Below are 14,931 nucleotides of genomic sequence, written 5' to 3'. Positions count from 1 at the left end.
CCTTCCTTGAAATGGAAAATCTGGAAACTCAAACTGATATCAAAGTGCTTCAACATGATAATACATAGTCACTTACAAGTCTTAAACATATATGAATCCTTTACAAAGAAAAAGTTCAATCATCCTTTACAATGAAGAAGGGAGACCAAATAACTATATTTGCATGGCTCGAGAAAGTACTAACGACCCAGCTGTCTGCAACATTTTATACAATCCATGTCCAATATATATATATATAACCAGAACAGATTAAACTGTTATCTATATATATCTTCCTAGGTACCTTTATAATAAGTATTCTTATTGGCAAGCAAACTCTTAGTAATAGAGAGACCCTGCAGAAACAACAAAGATGTCAATCTTCTGGTTCGGGTTCAGAATAGCCCCAATAGACAGTGATACTATACCTTGCCACCAGTTTCCTCTTGATGCCATCCCTGAATCCTCTTCTCCACCATCCTTCTTATACCACAAAGAGTTGCGCAAACATGTTAGCTGAATCCTAAATAAAAAGGTAGATCGAAGTATGTAAATCTGAATATAATTTGATGTAGTTACTCACCATGGAGTTTAATCCAGAGCCCTGGCTACTATGGGGAAGAGAGTATATATCTTGGCCACCATAGTAGATCGATGAACTTAGATTACATGGTTGTATTCTTTGCTCCTGATATCTGGAACTCGTGTCTCTATTCACCGTGTTTGGATTTTCACCTTCATGTCCTTTGGAAGAATTACCTGATAATACTGAATCAATTTAAGAGAATTCTCGGACAGTAAATCGAGCATTCACTAATTAGCTAGCAGAGCAGTTATAGAATCTTGAGCTACAAGAAATTGGGGGCTACTACTGCTATTTATATTTCGTATCACAATAATGCTATAAGATAAACCAATAAACGGTACAGAGTACAAACAACTAATATATATGATTTGAATGTAAATTCAGTATAAAATCCGGTAAATGCTACAAGTGATGCACAAACCAGAGGCTCCAGGTTTTGTGTTCCAGAGCTCGTTCGGAGTATCCTGCATATTGGTCGTCAAATCAGGACGCAGAGACTCCCTCCCCAAAACCTATGTTTGAGACAAAGAGGGAAACACCAATATTATAACAAAAAGACTTTCAAAGCTTAAAGCTGTTTCAAACAACAATGGCATCGTACCTAACACAATCCCAATTTTGCAATGCTCTTAACCAAATCCAAACTTGGAACCGAAAAACATGAAAATAATACCTTTGATGGAGGAGCAAATATAGAGCCGAAAATCACAGAGGAAGATGAAGGTATGTCTTTTGAGCCAAAGAGCTCTGAAGTCAAGGAAGAAGAAAACGAGGATCCCACTCCTTTATTCCCTTCCATTGTCTCTAGACAGTCAAAATAATCTTTTCTTAGTCCCCAAGAAAGATGTATATTTGAAAGGAAGCACCGTCAAGAATGAAAACTCAATAGAGTAAACAAGAAGAACACAGTAGGCAACATTAAAGCAGATTTAAAAGACACTTGAAGATCTCGGCCTGTGTTGCCATTAAGTTGTTTTTATTATAGTTTTTCAAGAGAGAAAAGAAATCGTCTCTGCCCTTTACCAAGTTATAGATACTAACCGACGTGCAGTTGCAGACAGATAGAGATATGCCACGTGAAGCAGTAATTGTGCGAGAGTCCTAACCTTTCCAACAAGTTAAGATGAACACTGCCTTTGGCAATAGTCGATATTTATACACAATGTGATGGATAAAATAAGGAAAGTAAACCAATATTTAATTTCATTTCATTTAATGTAGAATAAAATCAAATCGGGATGAGAAGAAGCCTCTCTGTATTGAATTCAATTTTGACTTGGCTACTTTGGTGACTATGGGCAGTTCCAGTTATCAAAGGGGTGCCTACAGCCTACCCCACTTATGACCATATCCCTTTATCCTGTAAACTGATGGGTCTTCTTCATTCACTCTCTGTTTTCAGGACTCTTTTGGAGCTAATGGTACTGGACCTTGAACACCCCTCTCCCTTGTGTTTTAAACAAGTCATTGGTTATGATAAGGAAAATAAGATTCTCATATCAGTAAAATAGATAGAATAGTAAAGTTATGGTGAAGTCTTGTGGATGAAAGTGGAACACCTAGCCAAGTAATGACATTGGATAAAAGAGAAAACGGCAAAAGCTAAAACTAATAATGCTAGCTATTCACAAGATAAGAACAATATTTGGACAACAAAACGAGGAAAAGCAAAGCAAAAAGTTACTACACTTTCTAAGACTAGCATGCCACTCCTGTGCCTTCTACTCACCACCATCCTATCAAACACCATACCATCAACTAATTTGCTTTGCATGGGTTACATGTATAATCTGTGATTCTCATTTTTTTAACTGGGATTTGATTTCTTTACATTATGCACATTTTCCATTAATAAATACAAGTTAAGGAATTCTTTTTCAGAAAAAAGAGAAAAATAATAATGAAATTAATTACTCGAGTAACAGTGAACGAACGCAGAACTAAAATTTTATGAGTTGAATGATTCTTCTCCTAACTGTTAAAAGTTTCAAAGTTTGGCAACCAACTTTGGAAAATGTTTTTTCAAAGTTTGGTAAATGTTTCTTTGAAAAATGTTTTTCAAAGTTTGGTAAAATTTTGGTAGATGTTTGTTGAAAATAGGAATGGGTAAATTCACTTTAGTCATTGCACTTTAGGGTATTTTCAAAGATTAGTCCCTAAGTTTCTACTATAAATACCCTTACCCATTTAGCTTCAAAATCATCCCAAAACATTTCTTTCTTCCTATACTAGAGAGCTTTCTTGTGAGTAGTGAGTGTTTTGTAAACACCTGTAAATTTTCTCTCTTAGTAAAAGATCTGCAGCAGCCCGGAGACGTAAGCACAATTGGCTGAACTCCGTTATCAATTTTCGGGTATTATTTTTCCGCTTTTATTTCGCATTCTCACTAATCTGGTTAAAGGGAAATTACTTGTACTCGGTTTATTTTCCTAACAACTGGTAATCAGAGCTTTTGGTTGTGAATTTTGTCAAATTTTCTGCGAGGTTACTATTCATTACTATTCACGTGAATAGTGAATTTCGTGAATAGTGAAATTCGGTCGGCGATACGAGTTTGTCGACGGTGGTGTTCTAATACACGGTGATTCGCAAGAATTGTCAGAAACGATCCAAACGAAGCCAGATTCGAGTGGGAGCGATGGCTGCAGACGAAGGGAAGGTGAAAATTGAAAAGTTCGATGGTGCGGACTTTGGCTTTTGGAAGATGCAGATTGAAGATTTTTTGTACCAGAAAAATCTATATCAACCTCTCTCAGGAAAGCAACCAGAGGGCATGAAGGATGAAGATTGGGCTCTTCTCGACAGACAAGCCCTCGGAGTTATCCGACTGACGTTATCCCGCAATGTTGCTTTTAACATAGCAAAGGAAAAGACCACGGCGGGTCTTATGGCGGCTCTCTCCAGTATGTACGAGAAGCCATCGGCCTCAAACAAAGTTCATTTGATGAGGCGATTATTCAATTTGCGGATGGCGGAAGGGGCATCGGTGGCACAACACCTAAATGAACTCAACACAATCAACCCAGTTGAGTTCAGTGGAAATTGAGTTCGATGATGAAGTTCGAGCTTTAATTCTCTTATCATCTCTACCAGACAGTTGGAATGCTACTGTTACAGCAGTCAGCAGTTCGTCGGGAAACAGCAAATTAAAATTCGACGATGTTCGAGATCTGGTATTGAGTGAAGAAATTCGACGAAGAGAATCGGGTGAAGCATCAACCTCCTCAGCCTTACACACGGAGTCTAGAGGGAGAACTTCAGAAAGAAATTCAAATCGTGGCAGATCAAAATCTAGAAGGGGCAAATCAAGAACAGGAAATAAAGATTTTACCTGTTATAATTGCGGCAAAAAGGGTCACTTCAAAAGAGATTGCCGAGCACCGAAGAAAAATACCGGCGCACAGGAATCTGCCAACATGACGGAGGAGACAGGTGATGCCATGATTTTAAGCGTCAACAGTCGATTGAATCATGGATCTTGGATTCAGGGGCATCTTTCCACTCCACCCCATGTCGAGAAATCATGGAGAACTATGTCAGTGGTGATTTTGGGAAGGTTCATCTTGCTGATGATGAAACCTTAAAGATCGTCGGAAAAGGAGACATCCGACTAAAGTTGCCAAACCAGACCACCTGGAAGCTGACAGGAGTGAGACATATTCCTGGCCTCAAAAGAAATCTGATTTCTGTTGGACAGCTTGATGGAGAAGGATATAGCACAACCTTTTCAGGCTGTGAATGGAAGATTACCAAAGGAGCACTCGTCATTGCTCGTGGTAAGAAGACTGGTACTCTCTATGTAACCTCAATTTAGAGAATATCATTGCAGTAGCAGATGCTGATGGAAAATCAAACCTATGGCACCAAAGGCTTGGCCATATGAGCGAGAAAGGGATGAAGACACTTTTGTCAAAAGGGAAGCTGCCGGATCTAAAAAATGTAGATGTCGGACTATGCGAGGATTGCATCTTTGGCAAACAAAAGAAAGTCAGTTTTGCAAAGATTGGCAAGACACCCAAGGCAGAAAGGTTAGAATTGGTTCATACTGATGTATGGGGACCATCCCCAGTTCCATCTCTTGCAGGCTCACTATATTATGTCACCTTCATCGATGATTCAACAAGGAAGGTGTGGGTTTATTTTCTGAAGAAGAAATCAGAAGTCTTCGATATCTTCAGAAAATGGAAGGCCATGGTGGAAAATGAGACTGGTTTGAAAGTCAAGCGGTTGAGGTCTGACAATGGAGGAGAGTACAGAGACAGTAGATTCAGAGATTTCTGCGCAAACAATGGGATCAAGATGGAGACAACAGTTCCCAAGACACCGCAACATAATGGTGTAGCAGAGCGCATGAACAGAACTCTGAATGAACGTGCCAGAAGTATGAGGATACATGCCGGCTTGCCCAAATTTCTATGGGCTGAAGCAATCAACACTGCAGCTACTTGATCAACCGTGGGCCCTCAGTTCCTTTGGATGGCAGAATACCAGAGGAAGTTTGGAGCAAGAAAGAAATAAACCTTTCACACTTAAGAGTGTTTGGTTGTATTTCTTATGTACACATAGACTCTGTTGAAAGAAGTAAGCTTGATGCTAAGTCCAACAAATGTGCCTTTGTTGGTTATGGCGGTGATGAGTTCGGTTACCGGTTTTGGGACTATGAAAATCGGAAGATCATCAGAAGCAGAGACGTCATTTTCAATGAAAATGTGATGTACAAAGATAGATCAACCGCAGAATCAAGTAATACCGAAGCTGAAACAAAGGAATTTGCTGAGTTCGAGGAGATTTCTGGAAATGATGTTCAGATCAATCCTGAAGCAGTTCAAGAAGAACCAGGCACACCAGAACTGAGACGCTCATCCAGAATTCCTAAACCAACCCAACGGTATTCTCCTTCTTTACACTACTTGTTGCTGACTGACAATGGTGAACCAGAGTGCTATGATGAAGCAATGCAAGTGGAGGATTCAGTCAAGTGGGAGTCTTCCATGAAAGATGAGATGGACTCGCTTATGTCAAATCAGACATGGGAATTAGCTGAATTACCACCAGGCAAGAAAGCGCTCCACAACAAGTGGATTTACAGGATCAAAGAAGAGCACGATGGGAGCAAACGCTACAAAGCAGATTGGTTGTCAAAGGCTTTCAGCAAAAAGAAGGTATTGACTACAATGAAATTTTCTCTCCAGTCGTAAAATTGTCTACAATCAGACTGGTGTTGAAAATTGTAGCTGCAGAGAATTTACATCTTGAGCAGTTAGATGTAAAGACAGCTTTCCTTCATGGTGATTTGGAGGAAGAAATCTATATGAGGCAGCCAGAAGGCTTCATAGAGGCAGACAAGAAAACCTGGTATGCAGGTTGAAGAAGAGCTTGTATGGTTTAAAACAAGCTCCTAGACAGTGGTACAAGAAGTTCGATAGCTTCATGAGTAGCAGTGGTTTTATCAGATGCCAAGCAGATCATTGTTGCTACATCAAGAGGTTCGACAACAGCTTCATTATTTTATTATTGTACGTTGATGACATGCTCGTTGCAGGCTCAGACATGCAGAGATATACACTTGAAGCAAAAATTGTCGAAGCAGTTTGCTATGAAGGATCTGGGCGCTGCAAAGCAGATTCTTGGGATGAGGATCAAGAGAGACACAAAGTCGGGGACTTTGATGTTATCACAGGCTGAGTACATCAACAAAGTACTCTCCAGGTTCAACATGCAAGATGCTAAACCAGTAAGTACACCTTTAGGTGTTCATTTCAGACTCTCCAAAGACCAATCACCAAAGACGGAGGAAGAACGTGCACACATGGTGAAGGTGCCGTATGCCTCAGCAATTGGAAGTCTGATGTATGCCATGGTTTGTACCAGACCAGATATTGCTCATGCAGTGGGAGCTGTTAGCAGGTACATGAATAATCCGGGCAAGGTACACTGGGAAGCAGTCAAATGGATCCTCAGATATCTTCGGGGTACCACAAACAAAGCACTTTGTTTCAAAGGTGGAGATATGATACTGACAGGCTATGTAGATGCTGACTTAGCCGGAAATGTCGACATCAGAAGGAGCACTACAGGGTATGTCTATACTCTAGGAGGAACTGCAGTGAGTTGGGTTTCTCACTACAGAAGATAGTTGCTCTCTCCACAACTGAAGCAGAATATGTCGCTGTTACGGAAGCCAGCAAGGAGATGGTTTGGCTCCAAAGTTTCTTGGAAGAGTTAGGCAAGAAACAAGAAAACAATATCTTGTATTGCGACAGTCAAAGTGCTATCCATCTAGCAAAGAATCCGTCTTTTCATTCCAGGACAAAGCACATACAATTGAGATATCATTTTATCCGGTCTCTTCTGGAAGATGGGATTTTGAAACTGAAAAGATTAGTGGAGCTCAAAATCCGGCAGACATGTTGACAAGACGGTGACTACGGACAAACTGAAGTTGTGTTCAGCTTCAGTTGGCATGCTAGAATAACAAGACCAGACATGCTGCTGCATTGATCGAGGTGTGAAGACATATTAAAATCAGTCTTCAAGTGGGAGATTGTTAAAAGTTTCAAAGTTTGGCAACCAACTTTGGAAAATGTTTTTTCAAAGTTTGGTAAATGTTTCTTTGAAAAATGTTTTTCAAAGTTTGGTAAAATTTTGGTAGATGTTTGTTGAAAATAGGAATGGGTAAATTCACTTTAGTCATTGCACTTTAGGGTATTTTCAAAGATTAGTCCCTAAGTTTCTACTATAAATACCCTTACCCATTTAGCTTCAAAATCATCCCAAAACATTTCTTTCTTCCTATACTAGAGAGCTTTCTTGTGAGTAGTGAGTGTTTTGTAAACACCTGTAAATTTTCTCTCTTAGTAAAAGATCTGCAGCAGCCCGGAGACGTAAGCACAATTGGCTGAACTCCGTTATCAATTTTCGGGTATTATTTTTCCGCTTTTATTTCGCATTCTCACTAATCTGGTTAAAGGGAAATTACTTGTACTCGGTTTATTTTCCTAACACTAACAAATGAATGAAAAATAAGAGTAAATCCATAACAGGCTACTAATCTCAAGTCCAATCAAATTTCACAAATTTCAACAATTTAGTCACTATACCTCAAGATGCTAGTAAGCATTAATGTCTTTTTATAAAATGTGGTCAATCCTTCGCACTTACATGAGTTACCAAATTAATTAGGTTTTGAGCTCAGATTTAGGTATTTAGATTATTTAAGGTCCATTTACACAGTGGGTTAGGATCATGTTTTTAGATAGACAGATTAACCGAATTTAATTGTTGAGATTAAAGCTTTTAAATTTGAAGATAATCACTCTTTTTTATTTAAAAATCTCCTCATGATAATCCTAATGATTCATTTTCAATTATTTAACCATCTAAAAATCGTATAAAAATTAATTTTTTTACCGTGTTGATGATTCTACCCGGATTTAGACTTGTTGCTATGTGTATAAAAGCAGTCTTTGATGAATGATGGTCTAAGAAATTACAGCAAGTCACCCGGACTCATTTTCTTTCTCGTTTGTTGTGCCGCTTTTCTTCGTTCCACACAACAAACGGCCGGCGTTGGTCGTCGGAGGTCGGACGGTCGGAAGATGGCAAGCTTCATGGATATGATGCTTCTTATGAATTCAGCTAATTTATATTCGCTGTAAATTTTATTTACTGTTGCATAATTCCAACTTGTCATTATATTTTTCTCATGTGTTGCATGTAATTCATGTGTTATTATTTTTTTAATAATATATTTTTTGTTTTTCTTTTAATTCATCAATAATGTATTTTTTGTTATATATAATCCATATTAACCTTAAAACATCAAACTTTAATCTGAAATCTAATTCTCAAATCTTAAAATGTAGAAACTAAAATCCTAAAATAAAAGTCTACATAAATATATGTATCAAGATCAGATGATACAAATATTATGGTGCTTCGTAAATACAACTGCAATTACCTTCACCAACAAATTCCCGCCTGAAGTTAATCCTGAATCTGGGGAACCAGGCTTTGTCCCATAACAATCATGGAATCCGATCGAGCAGTTTGCATGAAAAACGTCACGCTTTTGGTCGTTAAGGTCAGTTCCACTTTGAATTTCAAGATTAATTAAGAGATAATGGAAATATATTTGAATATCTGATAAGATTTTCTTAATCTTATCCATGGAATTCGATCTTTGTATATTGTTGGATGAAATTTAAAGCTAAGGGCCAACAAAATCGGGTTATACATCACAAAATATTGCATGTGAAAAAATATAAATAAAAATATCAACAAAAGTTTGGGGATAAAGAAAATATCAGAATCCATCCAAGGAAATGGTGTCGCGTGTCATATCATATATGGAACTCTCTCCTGAGTTACGGATTTTAATTATAGTATTTGTATTGTCTTACGTCTCTCAATTGATCCCCATGTGAAGCATGACCTCTTCTGCCATAATTCCGCACGGACCAATCACGACATTGCAACGACAACAGCAAAATACAAACTATACTGTTAGTATTCTCCTTAAGTTTGGGGGCAGTCTCTATTATTGAAATCGAAGCTACTTGGACGTGCCTCATTCATCTTCTTTGCATATCTCCACCCCCCTCGGTTACTCCAATTCTCACTCAATGGATCTTACCCGAGCTTTTATGAGCGATGTCAAGCGTCTAATTGTCAAGGTTCTGTTTTCGCACCTTAAACTTTTTCTTCGATTGATTTGGTTTATTTTGTTTTTGTTGATAATGTGGTTTTGATTTGATGTTTCTGAATAAGAGGGAGTAATTTGATTTATGGGTTTTGATTAACAAAGGTGGGAACAGCCGTGGTGACTCGACATGATGGGAGATTAGCAGTGGGTAGGCTTGGAGCTTTATGTGAACAGGTTAATAATCTAACAAGAGAAGGGTACAATGGGAAAGATGGCATTTTGATTTTTGATTTTCCATTGTGGGATTGTTCTATAGAAAGGGGATTTTGTGGCTAATCAAAGTATTAAATTTGTTTTTTTATCGATTTGGTTGCTTGCAGCTTAAGGAACTAAACTCTCAAGGATATGAGATTGTTTTAGTTACTTCAGGTGCTGTTGGTCTCGGTCGTCAAAGGCTTAGATACAGGAAATTGGTTAATAGCAGGTTCATTTCCTTAGAAACCCATTTTCGTTTTTTTTCCTTTTGGTGTCATGAGCAGGGTTTCAAATCGCGATCGCACCCGCGTTTTCGGTCATTTCGGGTTTACTGTGATTGTGGCTGTCACGGGCGCTATAGCGGGTGTAGAAGGTAACTCAGACAGTGGCGAAACCGCTATTTCACGGATGAAATCACGTTTTCGGACCGTGATTTGAAACCCTGGTCATGAGCACTAAACAATCATTGTATTTTCAGAGACTTTGAATTAAAAAGATTTGATCTTTGCGTTGTAGCTTGGCTGACCTTCAAAACCCACAAGTTGAGCTTGATGGCAAGGGTTGTGCTGCTGTTGGCCAGAATAGTTTAATGGCTCTTTATGACACTTTGTTTAGCCAGGTGAAAAAGAACATGGTTTCTAGATTTTTTATTTTGCATTTGGGAGCCTATTGATATCCTTTTTCTTTATGTTTCACTTGATTTAATATGCAACTCAAATCTTCATGCAGCTTGATGTTACTTCTTCGCAACATCTTGTAACGGATACTGATTTTATGAATGATAGCTTCAGAACGCAACTCTCTGAAACAGTGAAATCGTTATTAGCTTTGAAAGTTATTCCTGTTTTCAATGAGAATGATGCAGTCAGCACTCGAAGACAACCTTACGAGGTAATACAATTCCTTTCCCTCTATAGCTTGAATCATTCTATGTTGTTCATTCTCTTATAACCAGAAATTTCATTGGTCACATGTGATGTGGCATATTAATAGAGCCATTTTATAGCTAAGGCCTTCGAGTTCAAGCTTCATCCTTTTTTCTTACTTTGTTCTATTCTTCCTTTCAGGCTGCTTATTTTGATTCTGACAAATTGATTGCAAGCATTGTTTCAGGATTCTTCTGGTATATTCTGGGATAATGACAGTTTGGCTGGTCTCTTAGCTATGGAAATAAAGGCTGATCTCCTTGTTTTGTTGAGTGATGTGGAGGGTCTCTACAGCGGACCACCAAGTGATCCGGGCTCAAAGCTGATCCATACATATGTACAAGAAAAACATCAAGCAGAAATAACATTCGGTGACAAGTCCAGGTTAGGTAGAGGGGGTATGACTGCAAAGGTTGATGCATCTGTTTGTGCCGCTTCTTCTGGCATCCCTGTTGTTATTACTAGGTATGTCTTGATCCAACTCCACAAACCTATTTACAAATAACCATGTTATTAATAAATCCAGACAGTTCAACTAGCTTATTTAAATTCTTGACAAAATTTGTTCTTGCTGGTGAGTTATCATTAGCCACTCCTCTGCATGTTTTTGTTTGTCGTGTGTTTGTGAGAGGTATGTGTTCCTTTGTTTACTGAACTGTTCTTTTTTAGTAGACCTCATTTTGCGTTTTACTTCTTTTAAAGTGGCTATGCCACTGACAACATCATAAAGGTACTTCAAGGGAAGTCTGTCGGTACCCTATTTCATAAAGATGCACACCTATGGACTTCAGTTAAAGAAGTTGGTGCACGTGAAATGGCAGTTGCAGCACGGGAATGTTCTAGACAGCTACAGGTAGGAAGCATTGTTTCTTCTAGTGGTCACCATAAATGACATCTTTTAGTGTACATGTTATTCATTGAAGAAATTAGGTTTGGATATTTTTCTTAATCATCATTATTTCAGACAATGAGATCTGAAGATAGAAGGAAACTTTTGCTGAACATAGCTGATGCCCTAGAGGCAAATGAAAGTTCGATTCTGGCTGAGAATGCAGCTGATGTTGCTGCTGCCGAGGATGAGGGATATGAGAAGGCACTAATATCTCGTTTGGCCCTAAAGCCTGGGAAGGCAAGCATCTGTTAACCTTGGATTTATGTGATAGAAAATAAATCAGTTTTCAATTTTGCATGTGTTGCTGCCTTTGATATCCAAGTTTGTTCTGTTTATTCTTTTGCGTAAGTGCATTCCTCAGGTTTCTCGTAATTTTTTTTTACAGATTGCTGCTCTTGCGAAATCTATTTGTGTTATTGCTGACATGGAAGAGCCTATTGATCGTATTTTAAAGAAAACAGAGGTTAGAAATCCTATATATATATATATAAAGTAATGTGTCAACTTGCTTTCTTCATCACTGGTTTAACTATTTACTTTGACTGCACTTGGTGCAGCTTGCAGATGGACTCATCTTGGAGAAAACATCTTGTCCCCTGGGTGTCCTGCTGATTATATTTGAGTCAAGACCTGATGCCCTTGTTCAGGTAACAGTCCATTTAGCTTACAAGGTGCTGTGAATTTTCACTTTCATGTGAGAATTCATGATTTCTTGTGAACTTTTGACAGTTTCTCTTGCATCTTTAGGGATAATTAGTGTGAAGATACTTTCCTCTTAATCCTAGGTACACTAAGCAGATGCCTTTTTCATTTCTGTAGAATACCATCTTTTATCTAACATTCCACTGAGAAATCATCTACTATTTGACTTTTGTGAAGTCCTTTTCTTTGTAGTCACATTCCTTCGTCATGCTTTAGAGTCCAGTACATTGCTTTCTTTTGCTAGATGAAGCATAGGATATTGAATTTCAACACTGCCCTATTTGATTACTGCATGCAGAGTTCTTGTGTTCTACGAATTCTCTAGCTTTGGAATATCACTTTTATGTTATATCTTTGGGTTTAAAGTTGTTTTTCTTGATTATTTTACTACCTTTCTTCCTTTAATGGTTCAACAGATAGCTTCACTAGCCCTTCGAACTGGGAACAGTTTACTTCTTAAAGGTGGCAAAGAAGCCAGGCGGTCGAATGCAATCTTGCACAAGGTTCTAGGTTCTTGCAAATACTTATACTGGAGCATATTCCTTACTGTTTTTGTTTCTCTTCACTATTTTTCTCCTTTAAATATTTCTTTTTCTATATTGTCAGATCATTACTTCGGTCATCCCAGAGAGCATTGGAGACAAACTTATAGGACTTGTTCCTTCAAAAGAGGATATTCTTGATTTGCTTAAGGTGGGTTGCAGGATTTTGAGTTCCTTACAGCTCTTTGGTATGCGATAGTTTTTAAGTTATTCTATTTTGCTACAGCTTGACGATGTGATAGACCTTGTGATCCCCAGAGGCAGCAATAGTCTTGTTTCTGAAATTAAGAGTTTGACGAAAATTCCTGTTCTTGGTCATGCTGGTAAGACAAATGTTGTAGCTCTTTGATGCACCATGAATTAGACCTTCTACTGAACTTTTAACTTTTCATTGCAGATGGAGTTTGTCATGTTTATGTTGACAAGTCAGCTAATGCGGACATGGCCAAAAAAATTGTTCTGGATGCAAAGATAGATTACCCAGCAGCATGTAACACTATGGTAATTTCATTATACATAAATTTCTGCTTCTGTTCCCATAGCTGCATATTTAATGTGTATGCCTTTCTGTTTCATTCTATAATTTTATCATATACAATTCTCTTATTTTTCGATGTAGTTTGTTTCTGAAGTTTCTTAACCACGCTTTCTTTAGGGAACTCTTCTAGTACACCATGATTTGTCAAGTTCTGGTTTGCTCCATGAACTTCTTGTAGAACTCCGACGTGAAGGTACGCTTAACTGAACGGCTTTCTAACCGACCCAGTGCTTCAAACTGTGCATCACTTTAAAGTTTTCTTAATATGCTAATTCAATTGATTTGGTGGTTTTCATGGCATTCTTCTTACACGATCATGTAAATTATCTGTTAAATCACGAGTGTAAAACATATTTGTATCTTGTATATGATTCTGTTTGAGGCTTCTATGTTCTGCTATTGATCTTTTGTGCGTTATTTTCTGTAGGTGTTACCCTTTATGGTGGTCCAAGAGCAAGTTCCTTGTTAAAACTTCCCAAGGCTCAATCATTACATCATGAGTACAGTTCACTGGCTTGCACAGTTGAATTTGTGTATGATGTGGAGGCTGCTATTGACCACATACACCAGCATGGAAGGCATGTCGTGTCTCGCGGAATTCTTTTCTTTTCCTTTCTTTATTTATGCCATTGAGTTGTTAGCTGTCTTTCTCTGAATTTCAAGTAATTTGCTCGCTCTGCAGTTCTCACACCGACGCCATTGTCACCGAAGATCTTGAAGTTGCTGAAACGTTTTTGCACAGAGTAGACAGGTATGCTTACATCTGGGTTGAACTCATTATTAAGTGATTACTTCTCTCTTCTGCTTACCATGTTTGTGGGCAAAGATACAATAAATTGTTGATGTTGGTGCTATGCAATTCTTTATCTGTTTTCTTTGCAGCGCTGCCGTATTTCATAATGCAAGCATACGGTTTTGTGATGGAGCACGATTCGGACTTGGTGCTGAGGTAATCAATCTCTCAAAATATCATGTTTTGGACAACACTGTCAATTTCCTGAACTGTTTCAATTTTGATGCACGTGTTTTAACAGGTTGGAGTAAGTACAAGCAGGATTCATGCCCGAGGTCCGGTTGGAGTTGAAGGATTGTTAACAACTCGATGGTATGCGAATATCTATCCCGATTTTGTTTATGATTAAAACATATTCTTACATATATCTTCTAACAACTACATGGCTGTTAAAAATTATAGGATTTTGAGAGGGAGTGGGCAGGTGGTGAATGGTGACAAAGGGATTGTGTACAGCCACAAGGATCTTCCCCTGCAAACATAAATATAATCTGTTCCAACCTTGAGAGATGAAAGGAAATGTTTTTGTTTCTTTTCCTTTATTCTCTCCGTTAGCTGCTATATCTTGTAACATAGAACTCTGCAGAACTGCTCGTATGTCTGTGCATTTTGTTCCCGGATTTTTTATTTTTTGTCTGGATCATGGTTGGTACAGAACACTGTAGAATAATAATCGAATGAATCGAATCAACTTAAATGATTCTTATTATAATGAGTTAAGATTCCACAGAAGGAAACTTTACATTATCAGGTAGAGAAGCTCTGAAAATAGAAATGTGTGATTAAACACTTGCAGCACATGTCTGCTCAGATTTCACCATCCCCTTGGAATTGTTGGGGTAAAGCGTCTAACATCTCGCCTTGTCACATGCCAAAATGATCGGATCCATCGAACAACTCCACCGAGAAATTTGCATTTGACATCATCCTCCTCACCGGTCCGGATGAAGAGTTTGATGTCTCAACTGATCCGTATTTTGGCATTTTAATTCCAACGAACAATATTCAATAGCACGAACTGTATCTTTTCAGCAACGGAACCATCAGGATAACCTCAACCGAAACTCTGATGCC

General features: G+C 38.3%; 2 protein-coding genes across 2 annotated transcripts; one reads left to right on the top strand and one right to left on the bottom strand.

Annotated features, from left to right (window-relative positions):
- Positions 1-238: 238 nt before the first annotated feature.
- LOC120208763 lies at positions 239-1,479 on the bottom strand. Its single transcript, XM_039207947.1, has 5 exons — positions 1,233-1,479; positions 987-1,071; positions 563-714; positions 408-468; positions 239-335 (listed from the first exon to the last, which is right to left on the bottom strand). Exons 1-5 carry the CDS (start codon positions 1,362-1,364, stop codon positions 319-321), a joined length of 447 nt encoding a protein of 148 aa, XP_039063878.1. The 5' UTR covers positions 1,365-1,479; the 3' UTR covers positions 239-318.
- Positions 1,480-8,935: 7,456 nt separating this feature from the next.
- On the top strand, positions 8,936-14,475 carry LOC120208767 (delta-1-pyrroline-5-carboxylate synthase-like). The gene is made up of 21 exons (XM_039207951.1): positions 8,936-9,128; positions 9,164-9,240; positions 9,372-9,443; positions 9,590-9,693; positions 9,981-10,083; positions 10,194-10,355; positions 10,578-10,855; positions 11,093-11,243; positions 11,355-11,519; positions 11,668-11,745; positions 11,840-11,929; positions 12,401-12,487; positions 12,591-12,677; positions 12,753-12,849; positions 12,924-13,027; positions 13,182-13,257; positions 13,492-13,642; positions 13,747-13,815; positions 13,947-14,013; positions 14,099-14,169; positions 14,260-14,475. The coding sequence occupies exons 2-21, from the start codon at positions 9,190-9,192 to the stop codon at positions 14,339-14,341; spliced, it is 2,145 nt and encodes a 714-aa protein (XP_039063882.1). The 5' UTR covers positions 8,936-9,128; positions 9,164-9,189; the 3' UTR covers positions 14,342-14,475.
- Positions 14,476-14,931: the final 456 nt, after the last annotated feature.

The sequence above is a fragment of the Hibiscus syriacus genome, unplaced genomic scaffold, assembly GCF_006381635.1.
Source record: "Hibiscus syriacus cultivar Baekdansim isolate YM2019G1 unplaced genomic scaffold, ASM638163v2 tig00017547_pilon, whole genome shotgun sequence".
In the NCBI taxonomy this organism is placed as follows: domain Eukaryota; kingdom Viridiplantae; phylum Streptophyta; class Magnoliopsida; order Malvales; family Malvaceae; genus Hibiscus; species Hibiscus syriacus.
Note: the sequence above shows the minus strand (reverse complement) of the source record. Positions and strands in the feature narration are given on the sequence as shown.

What these genes read in the sequence shown, in the direction of transcription:
- LOC120208763 (XM_039207947.1), bottom strand. Translation starts at nt 1,364, where the DNA reads ATGGAAGGGAATAAAGGAGTGGGATCCTCGTTTTCTTCTTCCTTGACT. An exon ending in CTCCTCCATCAAAGGTATTA is followed by an intron (nt 1,072 to 1,232) that starts TTTTCATGTTTT and finishes ACATAGGTTTTG; the next exon opens with GGGAGGGAGTCTCTGCGTCC. An exon ending in GCTCTGGATTAAACTCCATG is followed by an intron (nt 469 to 562) that starts GTGAGTAACTAC and finishes AACTCTTTGTGG; the next exon opens with TATAAGAAGGATGGTGGAGA.
- LOC120208767 (XM_039207951.1), top strand. Translation starts at nt 9,190, where the DNA reads ATGGATCTTACCCGAGCTTTTATGAGCGATGTCAAGCGTCTAATTGTC. An exon ending in ATATTCTTGATTTGCTTAAG is followed by an intron (nt 12,678 to 12,752) that starts GTGGGTTGCAGG and finishes ATTTTGCTACAG; the next exon opens with CTTGACGATGTGATAGACCT. An exon ending in CAGCAGCATGTAACACTATG is followed by an intron (nt 13,028 to 13,181) that starts GTAATTTCATTA and finishes CGCTTTCTTTAG; the next exon opens with GGAACTCTTCTAGTACACCA.